Source organism: Hevea brasiliensis, chromosome 5, assembly GCF_030052815.1.
Source record: "Hevea brasiliensis isolate MT/VB/25A 57/8 chromosome 5, ASM3005281v1, whole genome shotgun sequence".
In the NCBI taxonomy this organism is placed as follows: Eukaryota; Viridiplantae; Streptophyta; class Magnoliopsida; order Malpighiales; family Euphorbiaceae; genus Hevea; species Hevea brasiliensis.
The window spans coordinates 107,643,618-107,665,099 of record NC_079497.1 but is presented as its reverse complement, the minus strand read 5'-3'; the positions used below and the strand labels follow the sequence as shown (position 1 = coordinate 107,665,099).

The window sequence follows — 21,482 nt, the reverse complement described above, 5'->3', positions numbered from 1 at the left end:
GTTTTAAAACCAAATATATATATATATATATATATATATATACTTAAAAAAGGTATAATGTTTGTGTAGAAAAAATGATACCCTATACTACATATTTATAACAAAAAATATTTTATTTATTGACAAAAACTTATCTAAATCTCATATATTATAAAATTAATATAGAATTACATAATTTTTACTAATTTAATATATGAGTTTCATTATACATATTATGTATTAAGTTTATGATCAATAACAGACACATTATTTATACATAAAGAATCCAATAACTAAGGCAATATTAAACCTAAGTGTCTTATATATCTTACTTACTTTTTGATACTTTTAAATTTTATTTTTTTTATTATTGAAAGAAATTTTAAGAAATGTGGATAATTAACTTTTCAATTTAGTTGAGTATAAAAAAAAATAACCTTTTAAATTATTAAAATATTAGCTCATTTAATTTTTTATTTAACTAAACCAATAAAACAAATCAATCAATGATAAACAGACACAATATTTAGATATAAGGGCAAATGATAGATGCAACAATTATAATTATGTGTCTTATGTACCTCATTTGTAATTTGATTCTTTTCAAATTTATTTTCTTACTACTTAAAAGTAACTTTAAAAAATATGGGCTATTAGTTTTTTAATTTAATTAGGCTAATAAAAATATAATATTTTAAATTATTAAAATATGGCTTTTTAAGAATTTTTTATTTAATTAGTTCAATAAAAAAATCAATATTTTAAAAATTTTTGTATAAATTTTTTGAAGCTAAATGTAAAAATTTATTAAGAACATACTTACATTTAAACTACTTTAAAATAAAAATTAAAATTTTAGTGAAAGGGACATTGGCCTCTTCTTAGCTCTATGTCCGAAATTAGATAGATGTAATATCTATATTAGTTGTCTTATATATTTTATTTACAGTTTGAGTCTTCGTAAAATTACTTAAAATAAAATTTAAAAAATGGCCTATTAATTTTTTAATTTAATTGAATAAGTAAAAAATAATATTTAAAGTTATTAAATTATAAACTCATTAATTTTTTTTAATTGGATTAATAAAAAAATTAATTTTTAAAATTTTTATTAATTTTTTTTTAAAGTTAAATATAAAAATCTATTAAATACATATACATATTCAAAATTTACTAAATTAAAAATTAAAATTTTAAACACATTACCTTGCTGGTCCCATTGTGTCCTTCGTTATTGACATGCTAGTTTTACTAAAGAAGGCATGTTTTTATTTTTCTTAGCTTCTTGCAAGTTAATGGTAGCATATTTACAATTTTAGAACAACAATGATAGAGAACACAAACAAAATTAAACAATACAAATTTATCAGCAAACCATGAAATCAAGAACCCATACATGAAATTTACAGAATAATTAGAAATGTTCATATATATATATATATATATATATATATTCTAAAAATAATATTGTAAACATTAATAGGTTTTTTTTTTCTTATTTTCCTTATTATTTCAATTGGTTGAACACTTGCCATTTCTCACTTTTTTTTTAATTACAGTATATAATTTTAAAATTTTATCTCGTTTTAATTATTTTTAACTATTGAATAATATACTATTTTTTCCTCTATTACTATAAATTATCTTTAAAGTTAAAAATAATTGGTTGGTTTATTTTTTATAAAATAATTGTTTTACAATAAATATTAAATTAAAAAAATTTGACACTTGATGAAAAATAATATATATAATTACAATATTTTTATAAAATAATATAATAAAAATATTATTCTTAAATTAATAACAATGAGTTGAGTTATTTGTATTTGATAACAAGATATAAATAACATTATTCGTTTTTAATAATTTAGAATAATATTTTTATTATATTTGTTTTATAAAAATACCATATTTATATATAATTATTTTTCTTGAATTGTTACAATTTTATTTTAAGTTAATATTTTTTATAAAATAATTAATAAAAAATAAAATTTTATTTTACAAAAATTTTTTGAAATAAAATTTTTAAATTTATATTTGTTTCAAACAAAGTAATCATAAATTCATCATGTTTATATATATTAAGGATTCATTTGACTGTCCCTAAAAGAAAAACGCCATCAAGGAAAGATATTATTTGAAGATATATTAATTAAAAACAATTAAAAATTAATTTTAAGTTAAATTTAATACATTTTTATTATTATAACAACTTCAAAATAGTTAAACAGATTTTTCAAATTATTTGTTTACTAATATCTAACGCTTCGTTTATTTCACAAAAAATATTTTTTTAAAAATATTATTCATTTTTTTAATATTTAGAGTAATTAAAAAAATTAACTAATGAAAAATATTTTTCTAATAAAAAAGTTAAGTCTTTTTTTATTTTTTAGATTTTGATAATCTTATTAAAATGTAAAAATATTTAGCTCTGATTATTTTATAAAAATATTTTATATATGAAAAATATTTTTCATGAAAAAGTTTCAAAAAAATTATTTTTAAAAAATATTTTCTATTATCTTATTGTAATAGTATGTGTGTATATCATATATATATATATATAAATATTTTCACAATTTAATGAGTTTATCAAAATTTAAAAAATAAAAAATTATTTTCTTTTTTTTAAATAACTTAGTTTTTCTTTCTATCAGTAAAATATTTTTTATTAATTAATTTTTCTAAATATCTCAAACACTATAAAGTATAAAAATATTTTTTATAAAATAAATGAAACCTAAAATTATATATATTTTTTGAAAAATAAATTGAAATCACAAAACTTCTTTATTTTACAAAATCTTATTTTTTTTATTACATAATATATTTATTAATTAAATATAAAAATTCCACTCTACATAAATATGTTTTTCCAATGATGTTGACTTGAGGCCATTTAAATTAATGAAGAACATGATATTTGTTATTATGATTATTTATTATGTCAGCTTTATATTAGTTAATGTCTCAATCTCGGTAGTTCTCCAAATTCATGCCTTTGCCTCCTGTAAGTACACATCTTTCACAATGACTCAACGATCACAACCGTTGATTTAATTCAGTTTTTTTTTTTTTATGTGATTTGAGCTTCTATTATTTTTCAATTCTTATAAGTTTAATAAAATTTCAAATAGTAATAATAATATAAAAGTAAAGAGTATATTTTTTTATATAACATTTAAATTTAAAATCTCATAAGATAATTTTAATATTGTTAATTTCTTTTTTAAATTCAACAAAGACATAATGAATTAATAAATAATTAATAGACTATATAATAAGATGTAAACTTTATTTATTTAATGAATACTTTTTATATTTTTTAGTATTTAAGACACTCTAATAAATGAGTTAATAAAAAATATTTTTTTAATCAAATAAAAAAATAAACATTTAAAAAATATATCTTTCTCTTTTTTAAAGTGAAAGTTAAAAAGAAAATTTTCTTTTATTTTTAAAATTTAATAATTTTATTAGTTTAACATTATAATCAAATAATATAAAAATATTTTTTGTAATAAATTATTTTTTATGAAAAAATAGAATTATAGTGATCTCTCTTTTTTGCTATAAAAATGAATAATTTTAAAATAAATAATAAAAAATTTTAAATTTTAAATTTTTTTATTTTTTAATTATAAAAATAAAAGAAATGGGTTAAATTTTAATATTATTAAATTAAATTTATTAATAGGGAGTAATATATATATATATATATATATATATATAAAAGAATAATGTATGAAAAGAGAAAAAAAAATCTACAAGAAAAATGATGAAAGAGAAGGAAAGGAGGCATTCTAAAAATACAACAAACCAAACGTACCAGAAAAGTTATAATTGCAAATGGGGAAGAGATGTGGACACGATGCCTGCCTTGCCTCCCTTTAAAGCTCCTTTTCTTACCCACAATCTACTATATATGCACTGTGCTACAAATTTTATCTCCACGCGCCTTTCTCTTCTACCAGTGTTTACATTACATTTTCAATATAAATTACTTTCTTAATTCACTTTTAAAAATATATATACACTCCATTGTAGTTTTGTTAATTTTATTTTATTATTTTAGAAATTTTTTTTTAATTTTAAAATGTGTGAATAATTTATTAATTAAATATCTCATATTTAAATTCAAAGTAATTGAATTTAAAAATGTGCAGTTTCAATTTGATTTTAAAACTATTTAACAATTAAAATTGAATTAAAATTTTAATATGACAATTTAATTTTGATTTAATTTTTTATTATTTTAATTTTATATAATTTTTAATTCTGATTTATAAGTATGTGGGTGTCTTCGCACCTCTTTCAGCGTCAGCCAATGGCAGAATTAGGGAGCCATCTTTTTCAACTTGGGCTAATCGCGGAACTAGGGGCCGGGGCTAGTCCTTAAAATAAAATAAAATAAAATAAAATAAAATTAAATTAAGAGCTTATTATATTTGTCCTTCTATAGATTTATTCTCTTTCTCTGAGTTTAACGGTGTTTTATGCCTAATTCAACCTAATTTTTTTTATAATATTTAAATTTAATTATTATCATAATTTTAACTTACAATTTTTATAATTCAAATAATTGATTAAATAAATTTTTAGCCCATCAAAATAATAAATTATATTTACTTTTATATATATATATATATATATATATGTATCCTATAAATTCAAGATCTCAATGCTCAAAATTTAATTTTCCTTTTTCATCCATTCTCTACTTTTTCTTCCTTTTTCATTCTATTTCATAATTAGAATTGATAATTTCATTTATAGGTTTTATTAATTTTGATATTTGGTATAGATATATGCAAAATTTGATGAAAATTTTTATTAATTTTTAATGATTTGTATTTTATTTTAATAATTATATTTATGTATAAATTATGAACTTATAAAGTCACTATTTATAGTTTAAATAGTAAATTAATAAAATTTTAAGTGAATAAAATTAAAAAATTAACATCATAAAATTATTGACGTTTATTTTAAGAAATGATATTCTTAAAATTTATAAGTTATTTTTTCAATTCCAATTAAAAATGACTCGTAAGAGAAAAAAATTATAAGATATTTGCCTCTCCTAATATCATTTATTAAAAAAATCTAAATTAAAAAAATAATTTACATAACAAAAATTATAGATTTTAACTTAAAAATAATTTAATATATATAATATAAAATTGTAATATATAATTTAGTTAACTATAATAATAATCTATTCTAAAAGAAAAATAAAATTTAGTTAATCATTATCCCCAACCTCTAATTATCCCATCTATGCATCTTCATCATTATGATTATAGGACACTATTCTCATCTTATGATGATTAAGAACAGTCGAATTGGATTTTTTTTTTGTTGACTTTGATTATAATTATATGATTTTAAATTAATCAAAAATTATTTTCTAGTAGTTTATGAATGAATCTTATTAATTAGTCATGATTTCCCTATATGTTCCAATAAGATGAACCCAAATCTGGGTCTTGTAGAGAGAGCAACAATTCATGAGCTAGCTAGCAAAGCCTGCTCTCTCCCCACTTATGGAATCACTCACAACATTAATTAAAGATTCAAACTAAACAAACTAACAAGTGGTTAGATAAGCGGTGGAGAGTTCATTTTCAAACCAATTTTACTTACAAGTGAGGGGTTTGAATTTTGAAATTATTTTTATTGAAAGGTTTTATTTGCATATTACTCTTAATTTAAATAAGAAAATATTATGTGTTTAAATAAAAAATAAATATAAAAATTAGAAAGATTAAGTATGATTATCACTTGATTGATGATTAAGGTTAGATTGATATAGATAACCAATATATATCACATTACATCAGAAATGCATATGTATATATAATGACTAGTGAAATAAGTTTAAAATTAAATTTTGGGTTAAATAAATTTTTGATAAAATTAAATAATTTTATATTTTATAAAATAACATCATCGCAAATTTTATTTTTTATTTTAATTAAATTGTAATAAAAAAATTTTAAATCAAGTCATAATTTGAGTTATGAAGACATATTTAAAATTTAAATCAGGTAAAATAATGTCAATATTTTAAAATATTTTTAAATTATTCATCAAATATTTAAAAAATTAACATTTTAATAATTAAATATGTATTTTATATATAATATAAAAATAAGGAAATTTAGATTGTAATCACTCATTTAATTTAATTTATTTTTTTTTAAAATACCATTATAATTTACATCGAAAAATGGATTGATTGTTCAATTAACATATATATATTTTTTCCTTTTCGTAAAAGTTAAAATTATAAATAAATAAAACAATATTTATTTCTAATCTACTTGGAAAGCTCTATGGTAAAGAAATTAAAAAACATTAATTAAAATATCTCATAGGTTGGAAAGGAAAAGACATTTCCTTTCCGTCCTGGACTTCCATCCTCCAAGAAAAATAAATATATTATTAAAAGCTTACCCTCAACCGATCAAACGACAAAAGAAAGGAAAAGAAAAAAAGGAAAATGAAAAGAAAGGAAAGAAAACTGAACTCCACGCACCAAAAAAGCGTGTACAAAAGGTTGACAACCCAAACAGAAGACTACCTTTAAGTACACTTCCCACTCTTCCATTTTTCTTCTGCTTCCATACCCACTTTTCTCTTTCTCTCTCTCTCTGGACAAAAGAAAGAGAAAGAGAAAGAGAAAGAAAGAAACCAAAGAAATGAGTAGGCTTGCACCATTGTCAGAAGAACCCATAAACGAAGAAGAAGACAAGAGCAACAACTGCTCAAAGAAAGGTCAGTCATGGAAGAACTGGCTCAAGTCTCATTTCCCTCTTGTCTTCAACAAAAAATCTGACCTAAAGATCCTCTTAAGTGTTCTTGGTTGCCCTCTCTTTCCTGTCTCCGTTCATCCCAAACTACCCATCAAAGAGGTATGCATATATATACATTTCGTCCTCTTCATTCTTTTTCGCCATTTCTGTGTATGAAGTCTTTACTCCTTTTCTTTTGATGTTTTCTTCTTGTTTTTCCCTAAATGAAAATCCTGCATTTATTGTTTTCAAGATTTGCTGTTTAGTTCTTACTCGTTGCCTTTTTTTTTTTTCCCTTTAATAAACTTAAATATTAGCATTTAATTTAAAAATATTAAAATTATTTATATATATATACATAAATTTGAGTTACAAAATTAAAAATTTTAACTCAAATTAATAATACAATTAAAATTTTAATTTTTTTAAAAAAAGTAACTAATAAAAGAGAAATAATTAATCAATAAATGTATATTTACTTTTCCTCCTTTCTTTCTAGTCTCTTCCTCCTTTCTTTCTAGTCTCTGGTCTCCTCAAAGCCCCCACTAGACCATGCCCAATCCCATCCCACCATAAAAGAATCCAAAAAAAGGCTCTGAGGTACTACAATGTGTGGGTCCAATTATCAAATATATTATCAGTTTAATTTAAAAGAAAAAAAATAATATATATTAATTTTAGACTATAATTACAATAATTAATTTTTTTCCACTCAAGTTATTAACTTTTTCCATCACCGTTAACAACCTACATGGGGAATAAATTTTGACAACTATATGATTATAACATAAAAACTTTTAAAATTTATATAATAAAATTTTTTTAACCTTCAATTATTTATTTTTTTAGGTAGAAATTGATCTAGACAGTTTCAACATGTCAGTATCTCTTTTCTCTTTGAATCATTTTTCTCTCTATATGCAGAATAATTTTTAATGCGTAAAGAGAATAATTTTACACTCTTTGCATTGCATAAGAGAGAGTATAGATAAATATTGACTAAGCGTCATGTGGGAGCTATTCGTATCAGTTTTTAACTGAAAAAATCTTTAATTGAAAATTAAAGAAATTTTACTGTATAAAATTTAAAAATTTAGAAAATTTTATGTTATATTTTAAAGTTAAAGAATCATAGTATTATAATTATATAAGTTCAAGGACGATTATTAAAATTTATCCGATAGTTATGGCCACTATTGACTTGAAATTGATAATTTTAATTCTAGATTTAAGGAAATTGAAATCCAACGAATGGATTTCTTTTTAATTTTGATTTTAGTTTTAATTTTAATTAAGTTTTAATAAAATTTCATTAATTTTTGCAATTTTAATTTTAATTTAAAATTAAATCAATTCATTTTAGTTTAATTTTAATCAACCTTAATTTAATTTCAAATTAGATGGTAGTCACCCTCTATGTAGGTCTCTAATTTTTTTTATTAAAAGGTTTCTTTAAAGGGATAAATTTTTGCCTAAACTTATTAAACAAACATATTATATTTAAGTATTTAATAGGTGAGCTTCATTATATATTTTTTATTTTATTTTAAGTCTATGATTAATCGAGTTTAAATGAGAAAATCCCTTTAGAATTATGATTAATTCAAATATAGAATGTAATATTAATTCCTTGATTAAAGTTATAATGATGAAGATCAAAACAAAATGGTGTGATGATGCATTTCCTTTTAATTTACCACAAAGGGGAAAAAAAAAATATTGCAAGAGTAGTTAATAATTAAGTTTAATTTACTGAAGAGAAGCCAACTCTTTTTATGTCAATATTGGTAGGCATTCATTAAACTTGGCTAACTTATTAATCTAATTAATGTCTCACCTACATAACAATTAATTAATTTATGTTTAATAGGTATGCTCCTCGGCCCAGTACATTATACAACACTTCACTGCGGCAACCGGTTGCCGGAAATTAGAAGGGAGGGTCAAGAACATATTTGCCACCGGAAAAGTGGCAATGGCTATGGTGGATGAGCTAGGCGGCTCACCCGGTTTGGCAGCCGGAGCCACTGGTGATGCACAAAAGGGGTGTTTTGTAATGTGGCAAATGTTCCCTAATAAGTGGCTAATTGAGCTAGTTGTTAGTGGCCATAAGGTTGTAGCCGGTAGTGATGGTAATGTGGCTTGGCGCCATACTCCGTGGCTTGGCGCTCACGCGGCTAAAGGTTGCCTACGTCCTCTTCGCCGGACTCTTCAGGCAAGTAATGTTGAAGATAATACATTCATTTAGCTATTGGGATTTTTTTTTTCTCATTATTATTTTTTTTTTTAATTTTTATAAATCAATAGTACTCTATAGATTTCACCAATAAAATAAATTCGAAATTATATATATATTTTTTTTTTAATGAAAATGATGTCATGCGATAGCTTGTATATAATTTATTAACTGTTAGATTAAATATATTTATTTGATGAGATAGATTATTAATTGAGTAAAAAATTATCAAAAGTTAAATAAGTTCAAAATTAAATTTTGGATCAAATAAATTTATATATTTTCTGATTAAGATTAAATAAGTTCATATCTGATAAAATATTATTTTTTAATAATAAATATTATTTTTTTAATTCTTTGATTAATAAAATATTAAAATAATAATTTTAATATTAAATAATTTTTGTTGACTATGTTTTTTAATTTTTTTATAAAATTTTATTTTAATAAAAATTAATAAATAATTATTAATATTTAAAATAAAAAATAATATTTTATTAAATATAAACTTATTTAATTTTATTATAAAGTATAAAAATTTATTTGATTCAAAACTTAATTTTAAACTTATTTATATTAGGATTTCTTTAGACGTTTTCCCATTATTGACATATGTGCACTACAGTTGACCATAAATATATGTCAGCATAATTTATTCTTAGGTTGTACAAAATAATTAGCTGGTGTCCATGCATGTATTTTCCCTTGTGTGGAGATTAGAAGAAAGGCGGAAAGAACTCGCCTAGTCTAATTGGTCTCCGTTAACTGTGCTTACCTACTGTTATCTGCTGAGAACCAGATTCAACCACCCCCAAGATGCCGGATCTTGCTTAGCTTCCCTTGTGCTTTTTTCAAATATGGAATCAATTTAGTCATATTTCTGTCAGAAAAGAAATTGCAAACAAAGGTTAAGTTTATCATTTTTATTTTTGAAGCTTCTTGGAGATGCTATAACTACTTTTGAAAATATAATAATTGTAGTAAGTAGACACTTTATATTTAATTTAAATTAATGGAATAAATTATTTTTTAAAAATTTTTTATAATTATATTCAATCTTTTTAATTTTAATAAAAAATTAGTTTTAAATTTTAAAGTTATGGGTAGAGGAATCAAAAGAGAAATATATTTTTATGTGCATCAGAAGTATTCTATGATCTTTCCCAATCTCAGAACTTGCTTTTTCCGCTTCTTTTCCTGAAAGCAAAAACAAGGAAAAGGAGAGAAGAAATCATGATGAAAACAAAGAAGTGTCCCTTTCATATAGTTTCATTTCCTTCATTTTAAAGCAAAATGTGGGTATTGAAAAAGTGAAATGCATCATTTACCTAATGTTGTTAATTTCTAGAACTATTTGATACTGAAATTGAAAAAAAAAAAAAAATCATGCAGGGATTAGATCCAATGGCAATATCAGCAGTGTTCTCTCCAGCACAGTACATGGGAGAGAAATGCGTCTCAGGAATTGATTGTTTTGTACTGAAATTGTCTGCTGATCTAGCAGACTTAGCAGATAGAAGTGATAGCACAGCAGAAATGATCAAGCATGTAGTGTTTGGTTACTTCAGCCAGAGAAGTGGACTGCTGGTTTATCTAGAAGACTCATACTTGACCAGAATTCAATCACCAGGATCCTACCCTACATACTGGGAAACCACCATTGCAACGAAAGTCGAAGACTACCGGATGGTAGACGGAGTGATGATCGCACACGGTGGTCAGTCTAGTGTAATGATCACAAGATTTGGAGACAACTTAAAAGCAGGCCTTTCCATTACAAGGATGGAGGAGACTTGGAGCATTGATGATATAGCTTTTAATGTTGAAGGGTTATCTATGGATTGCTTCATTCCTCCTAAAGAAGTACAAAAAGATTATCCTGAGGAGGAGAAGATTGATTGGAGATCACCATTGCATAGATGATCATATTGAATCTTTTAAATACTTTATATACATATAAATGTTGGTACACTTCTATCAGCACAATAGTTAGAGGATTATTGTCCTTCTTCTTAAACTGTATGTACATAGACAAGAGACAAGAGTCAATGTGCATCTAACATATATACTCTCTTTTAAGTTGTTTCATTTTGTTTCCTTCAAGAAGACTAAATGTATCAAAAATGGGTTATGGTAATCAATATTTTTGGCTTGCTTAGTTAGTACTACTTCTACTGCTTACCACATGGAGTTCCTAAGGTTGGGGTGAAGAATGAGTGCCAAATGCAAGAAAAATTATACAATGAAATCAATGTATGTATAACGATTTCATTGTAACTATTAATTAAATTATTGTACGTACAATGGTTACACTGAATAAAAATTTCAAATGCAGAAGTAGGAAGGGGATTTCTATTTGGTAAAATTAATATAAAACTATTGTATATACATCGATTTTACTGTATAATATTTTATAAGAGAATGGATGAGAAAAAATAGAGAATTATTTAAAATTTTTTTAAAAAAACTGAAAAAATAGTCTCATGTAAATTTTTTAGATAAAGAATAGAAAATATTTTTCCTTTTCAAAATTTAATTAATATTTAAAAATAATTTTAAATTAACTTTTACTATTTTTCTTTAAAACAAAAGTTATGTTTTTCAACTATTATGCAAATAAAAAATAATATTTTTTAAACTAAAATTATAATATAATTTTATAATAATAAAATTGAAGAATTATTTAAAAAATATTTATTTAAAATGATAAAAATTAATTATATTATTATAAAATAAATAATACATAATGAAATTTAAAATAAAATAAGTTTTTAAAATATATTTTATAATAGTTTTTAAAAAATTAGACGGAATTCAAGGACTAAAGGAGCATTCGGTAAAGAAGAGGTAGAAGCAGCTAGCAAGTGAGAATTGTTTCCTAACATTTGAGGCCGAGAAGGATTCTCGTTTGTAAAACACTGAACTGAGATGTCACCGTTGTTCCGTTATAGCCGTTGGCTTTCGAGCTTCAAAAACCCGCAATCCCAAAAGAAGCAACTTCTGGCATTCTCCGCCTTCTCCTCCGAAGCAGCCAATGAGAAACCCAGACCTCCTCCGATCCGTGTCGGACTTACTGAGTCGGCGGGTCGAGGCGTGTTCGCTACCCGAAGAATCGGTGCCGGAGACCTCATACACACTGCCAAACCGATTGTGGCTCACCCTTCTCTGTCTGGTATTAATACTGTCTGTTATTTTTGCCTCAAGAAGCTGAATTTAACGGATTTTAAAAGCCATAGCGTTGCATTTTGCAGTTCAGAATGCGAAGTGAATGCCAAGGTATAATGAGTTTTTTTTGTTAGAAGCCAGTAATTTGCATTTTCTTGATGGTCTAAACACCAGCCACCTGTTCGATGTTTTGCTTTTGAAACCAAGTTAGATGTTTTGCTCATCATGAGAAGTAGCTTGACTTTGGTTAGCAATGAATAATGCAGTATTTGTTTATAAACTTTTCTGCTGTATAAGTATATATTACTTCCGTTGGGCTTGCTTTAGTATAGTTTTTGGTTGGACTGGATGTTTGATAACCAAAGTAGACGGCGATGGGCTTTTCTCTTGTTGTTTTTCTAAAGTTAACTTCAATACTTTGGAAACGCATGTGAATCGTAGTGGTCTTGATGTTTGATTGGTTCTTGCTACCTAGTGGTAACCAAGTCAAAGTTTTAATTATTTGGAAATTTGCCCTTGATTGCACTGTCATTAATGGCTTGATTATGAAAGTGGATGGTTGGAGGGTGCATGACAAGATTGCTGGCTGGTCATTTATCTGCTAATGCCAGCTAAGGGCTTCACTGAAATATGAAAATTTTGAGTTTTGAGTATGATGCGCTAGTCCTTTTCCGGGCACACATGCTGAAATGTTGATAAAATCAAATCGATTCTAGTAAATGTTTATGGGTAGGCATAATTGGCCCTATGTAGTGTAGGCCAATCGTTTTGCTTCTTAGGAATTACCTCACTTTGATGAATGCATTTGTTAAATACGATAAGAGTTACATGTTAATTTTTGTGGAATAATATATTAGCAGGAGAACATGGACTAGATTGCATAAGATAATATTTTTTGTGCAAAAGCAATAGACAAGAAAAAGGAGCATTGTGTATGGAAGATGATTAGGCATAGTAGCTTAGGATGATTGTGTTTCATGCTTCCACTGTATCTTTTCTTAATATGCCCAATGCTTCGCACTTGTCAATATGGAGAGTTTTATAATCTGCATAGTGCATTTAATATAAAGTTTCAATAGGGAAGTCAATTGGAATCTGAACAACTCTGATGTTTGATGGGATTATCTTTTTCTTTTTTACATTTTCTGAAATTTTAAGTCTAATTTTCCTTACCTTTTAGGTGTTTTATGATGTAGAGACAAAAGAAGATTGGCAAGCTTTTGATGACTATTGCCGGTATGAAAGTTTCTGAAAGCCTTTTTACTTTCATTTGCTTGTATGTTGATGATGTACTGTTATCTTTTTGATTTCTGATCCTACCATTGTTTAAATCTAATATATTTGTGATTTCTAGAGTCTTTCTCTTCTGTACTACATCCATATGTCATCTACTATAAACTACATCGAGTAAAACAACTTAAGTCAATATATCTAATCTGTTTTAATTCTTTACTACAAGGTTAGGTTTATATTAAACTAGCATAATGTCCAACACTATGCATGGATAATTTATAATTTTTATTTTTTAATTTAATTTTTAATTACATTATAAAAAGATAAATTATTACTATTAAATTAATTTTCAACTAAAATTTTCTCTTATTTAATTTAATTTAATTTGAATAAATTTTTATCTATTATAATAATAAATTTTTAATTAATTTATGGTGTAATTAATTAAAATACTTATATATATATATATATATATATATATATATATATATATATATATATGTAGTAGTTTCCATGATTACTTTGTTTAAAATGTAATAAAATTACTTTATTCAAAAATTAATTTAAATTTCATGAAATTTTTTTATTTTATCTTATAATTTATGTAAATCGATATTTATTTTTTTCTAGATTATAAAAAATATATTAGATTAATGAGAAAATAATGTTATTTAAAAAATATATAAATATAATATTTTTTGTTATTAATATAATAAAAATATATATTAAATTATTAATAATGAATTGAATTATTTAATTTTAATAATAATGAAAATACATAACATTATTATTAATTAAAAATAATATTTTATTATATTATTTTTTAAAAATGCTATATCTTTTAATTTTATAAAGTGTAAATTTTTTTAATTAATATGATATATTTTTTTATAAAATAAATTTTCATAAAAATGGTTATCGTTGTACATAAATTTATGATATAAGATAAATAAATTTCATAAAAAATAAAATTTTAAAATGTCATCATTTTCTATTAATATAATAAATGTTAAAAATTCATACTATTTTTCAAAAGACAGATCTCATAATTTTGATATTGTGACTTTATTTTTTTTAATCATCTTTACTTGTATCTAAATTTTCGATATAATCATGTTTGCAATCTATTTTTGAAATTTTACTTCTATATAAAAATTTAGTTGAAAGATAATTTATACATAAAAATTTAGATTTTTAATTAAAATTTGAAAATAATTCTGTTGAAAACTAATGATAATAAAATATAGATAATCGAAACATTAGTTATAATTGCATTCGATATATAATTATAATGAAATAAATATTAAAAAGTTTAAGAAATATTAAATAAGAAATTTATAAAAAAAATTAGTAATTAAATAAATATTAATTAAATATCTTTAAATAAATAAATTTTGAGAATGATAACTAATGACTTTGGAAAGAAATAATAAAAAAATAGAGTAAATCTAAAAAAGATTTTAAGAATACTTAGGTGAAATGAAAATAATTGATGAGAGGAGAGTGGTTGATATGTATCAAATGTCTCATATGAAATACTATATATGATAAACAAATGGAAGCCATTTAAATAAAATTTTAATTTTATAATTAAATATTATTTATTTGAAAAACAGTAACAAAAGCATTTAAATTCAATTTTTATAACAGTAAATGTTTCCCATTTACTTGGTCGTTTTAATTCAATGGCCATAAGTTGGCTATAATGATAATAACAATAAGTATTAATTAATCTTAGGAAAGTGAAATAAAAAGAATATTAAATTATTAATATAAAAAATAATACATAGTAATTATTTAAGTCAAATCTCTATATTTTATTTTTATAATCTTTTATGTAGACTATACTTTTCATCTCTCAAATTTTTTAACAAAGATTTCATAATAAAAATAATAGAAAATATAACAATATAATAAAAATATTTATTAAAGATATGAAATAATTTAAGGTTGCTTAAATTATATGATAATTGATTATGAGATCACAAATTAATGGCCATTAGTGACTTATTATTATTGTTGTTATTATTGTTATTGTTGTTGTATTTTAAATTATTGTTTATTTTAAATTATTATTATTACTATTATGGAGGGTGGCATATGGTAAATAATGTTTTGCATAATTGAATTTATAAAATAATAATATAAATAATTTTTAAATGTTACATTTAATCACAAAAAGGTATTAATTTTTAAAAATCAAATTTTAAATAAAATAATAATTTAAATAATAAATTTTAAAATAGGATTGTAAATAATAATGATAATTAAAAACAATAAAAAATAATTAAATAATAATTAGTGTAAAAGTGTATAAAAGAGAGTTATTAATGGAAGGTGACACGTGGCAAACTCTTTAAGAAAAGTGCCATGTGGCATTCTCTTGAGAATACCTCCCTACTTTATATATATATATATATATATATATATATATATATATATATATATATAAAGTTTCCAGATCAAAGTCTCCAGCTCTTCCATTTATTACTGTATTTGTTCTTTGTATAATATGGAAAATGTGATGTGCACTGAGCATTATCTTTTATTATGTGTGACCTGTACAATAGTCCTTGTGTATATCTCACTGTCACTTCTGTCATTGTGCAGGACCCAAGGTCTAAAGTATCCACTTCTGGTAAAACGGTTGGCTTGTATGGTTATATCTGGAGCTGCATCTGCTGAAAGTCTTGACATACTTCTACCAGCTAGTTTATCTCGTGATATGATTTTAGAGGCGAGAACCTTACATAAGTCTTTGTTAAAGTGATGTTGGAAACAAACTTTTATCAGGAGTAACAATTGCCATGTCCTTTCTACCTTCCTTTTCTTTGTCACCCAACATGCCCTTTGTTTATGCTTGATTAGATTTCTTTAATACCAAGGTTGTAGGTTCAATGTACGGAAACAGTTCAATGCGATACAAGAGAGAGGATGTGTAGGTCTAAACTTTCTATTGGCACATTTTGTATGCCTTGCATGTTACTATTAGCAGTACTTTACCCATTTCTTTCCCCCTTTTTGTCACTGTTGTCAAGCCACTCTTATGAAAATAGGGGTCTTGATATGAGTTTTGTCATGGAATAGGATGTGTGTTAAAAATGACCATTGCAATTATATACTTTTGTTTAGTGTCATTTTACAGATGGAAGAAGGCTTTGGTTTGCTGAGGAGTGGCTTTGTTAAGGCAAATATTGCAGATGAACTGATAGCATGTATCCTTCATATGACATTGATTTACATTATATGTTTTTAATTTAATTAGCTGTTAACTTGGAAGTTTTGAGAGAGGAGTTGTCTTTGACTATATAAGTCTTAACCAAGCAATGGTACATTAATATGCTGGCACGCATTCGTATCAATGCATTTCGTATTGAATTGGCTGTAGGATTACATGAAGATCTTTTGTCATCAGCTGCTGCCTGTATAGAGGCTGAAGTTGCTGTTGGAAATGCTGTTTATATGCTTCCATCCTTTTACAATCACGACTGTGGTAGGTTTTTCCCCTCTCAAACAGAGTCTTCTTTTTCTTGACAGAATATCATGTTCGTGTATGATTTTAATGCAGAGCTAGCCACTTTTTATAAATTTATGGGATAAGTGGAGATTACAATGGATATATAACAATTCATTGTTGATTTGTATCCTTCAAGTCTGCATGTGGTGTTTTGTTCAGTTATGATTATTCCTTTCTTGGATCTTGAACAACTAAGTGAGATCATTTATTGGGAAATAATTTTGAAATTAAACAAGAATGCAAAAAAGGTAATAGTATTTTGTCCACCTTAATACTAACAAGGGATAGGCAAATAGTGTTTTGCATTCACTCCTGGCATCTCTGTTACAAGTCATGCCCAGGTCAGATAAACTGACTTGGCTAATTATTTACTGCAGATCCTAATACACACATTATATGGATAGAGAATGCAGATGCAAGATTGAAGGCCCTTCGAGATATTGAAGCGGGTTTGTCTCTTGAAATGCTGGATTTTCAGATTTTCTCTTTGTTTGTTGTCCTTTTTTCTTCCATATGCAAGTCTTTTTTTCTTTGCTATTAGGGAGTAACATCGTAGGACAGTTGTTAGAGTAATTCCTTAGTGCCACTTTTGCATCGCATGTTCACAAGAGGCTTTTCATACAGAAATTTGACATGACAATTTTTGTTGACATGCATACTCACATGCACAGATATATAAAGTATCACAAAACTTAACTAGCTATCTATCACAAGGCTTTTTGTAATGCTATACATCTTGGCAATTGTTTCCAATTATAAGGTGCTTGTCTGCTAAGAGTCCATTTGTTCAGGACATGGAAAATGAGCTATGAAGGCTGTTGGTGGCACCACAACAATATGCTCTATGCTATTATGTGTGACAATAGGATGTATCTAGATGAAATTTTCTCCTCTGGCACATCAAGAAATCATTTTGCTCCTCTCAGTTAATGTTGCACCAGAAAACTAATAAAAATCAAGCTTCAACTGCTGAATTGTTTGTACTTTCCAAAACATTTTAGGGAGTCAGTATTCTGCTTGCTTATTGGAAAATGGTCATAAGAAAAGCCATCAGAAAATTGCTTAGAACAGTGATAACTAGGCTTAACTCACCTTTGGTTATTAGACTTGTCACCAGTTCTCCATATGGACGCTTGACTTCAATTTATCAAATAAAAATCATTAAACTTTATGAACTAACTAAGTTACTGGTGCTAGATTCCAGCAAAGCTGTGTTTTGAAATCTGACATGGCATCTGTGCCACTATATCTCAATTTGACTGCTCAGAGAAAACTAATGGGCCATCTTAAATCCAGAGTTTCTGTTCTTTCTCTTCCAACTCTCTCCTCTCTCTGTTATCTCTCTACTCTCTCTTTAATAGGCCCAACCATAAATAGCCTTCTATCTCTCTCTTTTCCCCTTGTTATCTCTCACAATATGTATTCAATCATGAAACTGTGGGTTCCATTTAAAATTTAACTTTTAAAATTTATTTTTAAATCAAATATAAAATGAAAGTTGCTTCCTCTTTACATGGTACTTCGGGCTAAAAGATTAGGTAGGTATGAATGAGAGAGTAAGACCCAAGCTAAAACCTAGGAAAGTTGGCATCTGTATAGCATTTTCAACAAAATTTAGAGACAATTTTTGTGTACTTGAGGTGGTTTCTTGGATTATCTGTAGATGCTGGGTAAGCATGCCACTCAGTCTGCAGAATTACTGGCTTTTTTTTTTTGCCGTTGATGTCATATATGATTGTTAAATTGCTGCAACCTGTATTTCCATCAGCTGGTGGTCGCAGGCATATAAATATAGACTGATGAGCACACAGAAGTCCAATAACTGAAGTTAGGATCTAATCTTACTGAATGTGCCATTTGTATTATGATTTACAATTTGAGTAACGTACCTGTCATTCATTTGGTCTGCTAGAAAGAGAGAGAGGCCTATGCTGAAAACTATTGATATGTGCGGTAACCATGGGAAAAAACTAAGCACAATTACTACAATAATTTTGTGACATTTGGCAAACCTGGTTCTGTGAAAATCAACATCAACATCCATTAATGAAAACTTCCATTGGATATACAGATGAAGAGCTCCGGATCTGCTATATAGATGCTAGTATGGATCATGATGCTCGGCAAACTATCTTGCTTCAAGGGTTTGGTTTTGAGTGCAATTGCCTTCGGTGTAAGTCGGGAGATTAATTGTTTTGATTATGTTTGTTGTATTCCTTCATTTATTCTCAGAAAAGGAAAAGCGAACAATTTCAAGCAGCATCTGCTTGTTTGGTTCCACAGTTCTACTGTCTCCCTCTCACCCTGTAATGTAATGTTCAAATAGGATTAGAATGAAAAATTTATATTGTCTTTTCATTAGTAGTTGATTTTTTTTATTTAGTTTAGGATTTATATTGTAATTTTTGTATTTAGCTTAGAATTATTGTGTCTCTATATATGGTTGTGGATGTGATGTATGGAAATGGTTTAAGACTAGCATTTGTGTAAAAAAGGTAAATAATAATAATAATAATGGAAAAGGAAGAAGTACTCCTACAACAATTAGGGAATCGTGGCTCCAGTTATGGTTAGAGGTTTGCTTAAAAACTGAAATCTAATTGAAATTTGGGTATTGTTCCAATTCAATTTTTTATTATTTTAATTTTGATTCAGTATAATTTTTTATTTTTTGGTTTAGATTAAATTTGGTACAGTTTCGGTTTGATTCGATTCTCAAAATAATTTTATGCAATTATTTTAATGAAAAGTCACACTTGAATTAGTATCTAAGTTTGAGTAATTAATATATAATATATTTTATAATATATATTTTAGTTATTTATTATGTAGTCTTTAACTATGAGATGCAACTATAATTATGAATTAAGTATGTATATGTTATATTTAATAATACACTTATAATTAATAATTATAAGGTAATTCAATAAAATTATTAAGAAAAGTAAAAAAAAATATAATATTATGTTATATTTAGTTCATAATTATATATACATATATAAATATATAATTATATTGTAAATATATATTATATTTAAAAAATATAAATATATATATATATATATATATATATATTCAATTTTTAATTTTACATGGGTATAATTTTTTCTTAATGAAGAATTAAAATTAAATTAAAATATTAAAATAAATTAATTTAATATAATTCTTGGTTATTCGGTTCGAGACTCCAAAAACTGTGCTCTTCTGCCTAAATTTCAAGGCACGTGAGGCCTAGATTTAGACCTAGAGTTGTAGATAAGTCATGGGGTGGAAAAAACCAAACTGAAAAAATCGATTAATTCGAACTTAGAAAACTTGGAAAATAAAAGGTTAACCAAACTGATCGATAATAATAATTTAAGATTCAACTGTAAAAATTTTTAAAATTTTAAATCTATTTAGGATTTTAAATAACAGAATTACATATTTATTTGTGTGTCTAAAAAATTTTATTTTTTATTTAATAAAGACTTAATAAATTAAATAATAATTAATGGATTACACAGTTATAAATAAACCTCTTTCTTTCTCATAATAGGTTAATATTAAAGGTAAAATAAAATCAATCAAGTGAACTCTAATTAATTTTTTCAGAAAATTTAAATTTTTTCTCACAAATAAATATAATAAAGTTTAAATAAAATAAAATACCACAATAAATAAATTTAAATATAAGCACATTTACAAATAAGTACATACATAAATCATTTTAAAATAGTAACAAATAAATAAATGAAATTTTATTAAGTATTCTAGAAACAAATGCTCTTTCTCTCACAATAAGATGGATTCACATCCCATAATTGAATTTTTATGAGTTTCTAGAATACTGAACATTTACTATAATTTTCTTAAATGATATAATAATGCATTTAATTATAAATTAAATTAATTAATTCAACTAACATTTATTTAATCATATATATATATATATATATATATATATATATATATATATAAAAGAAGACAACAATAAGGAAACTTTATTCAACTGAGCCATCAGAGTTCAAGACATCAATGAGGAAGTATGGGACATTATGCCATAAAACTAAGCAGCCATGTTGAAGTGCAGAACGAGACAAGCAGTGAGCTGTACTATTGGCCTACCTTCGAATCCAATGCAATGAAAACTGAGGATTTTGCTTGGGCAGGGAGACACAATCATTAACAACTCTCCCATATTCAGTGCACAAGTCAGCTTCATGGGAAACATCATTAAACACTTGCAGAGAATCAATTTCTATTAAAACAGAGTGATACTGTTGAGAAGAGGGCCAGAGAAGTAACTTACGCAACCCACAAGCCTCAGCCTTACGTGAAGAGCGCAAGCCTGGGTAATGACCTGACACAGCTATATGAAAAAGAGCCTGACTGCTTCGAATAACAGCCCCAAAGCCACAACTATGTTCCAAAGCAAATATGGATGAATCAATATTGCATTTAAGTGAACCCAATGGTGGAGGATACCAGTGATGAGTCTGAACCACTGCAGGGGGCATCAATAGACCAGGAAGTGGAGCTTGAGGTAAAACTTTAAGACTCTGAGCAT

The 21,482-nt window shown here is 25.2% G+C and overlaps 2 protein-coding genes across 2 annotated transcripts; both read left to right on the top strand.

Moving 5' to 3' along the window:
- The first annotated feature begins 6,596 nt into the window (after positions 1–6,596).
- LOC110649433 (uncharacterized) lies at positions 6,597–11,186 on the top strand. Its single transcript, XM_021803997.2, has 3 exons — positions 6,597–6,902; positions 8,653–8,997; positions 10,411–11,186. The coding sequence occupies exons 1-3, from the start codon at positions 6,690–6,692 to the stop codon at positions 10,939–10,941; spliced, it is 1,089 nt and encodes a 362-aa protein (XP_021659689.2). The 5' UTR covers positions 6,597–6,689; the 3' UTR covers positions 10,942–11,186.
- A 664-nt stretch (positions 11,187–11,850) lies between these two features.
- On the top strand, positions 11,851–19,528 carry LOC110649434 (histone-lysine N-methyltransferase ATXR4). The gene is made up of 7 exons (XM_021803998.2): positions 11,851–12,294; positions 13,364–13,419; positions 16,027–16,153; positions 16,562–16,631; positions 16,730–16,909; positions 17,311–17,382; positions 19,005–19,528. Exons 1-7 carry the CDS (start codon positions 11,947–11,949, stop codon positions 19,121–19,123), a joined length of 972 nt encoding a protein of 323 aa, XP_021659690.2. The 5' UTR covers positions 11,851–11,946; the 3' UTR covers positions 19,124–19,528.
- Positions 19,529–21,482: the final 1,954 nt, after the last annotated feature.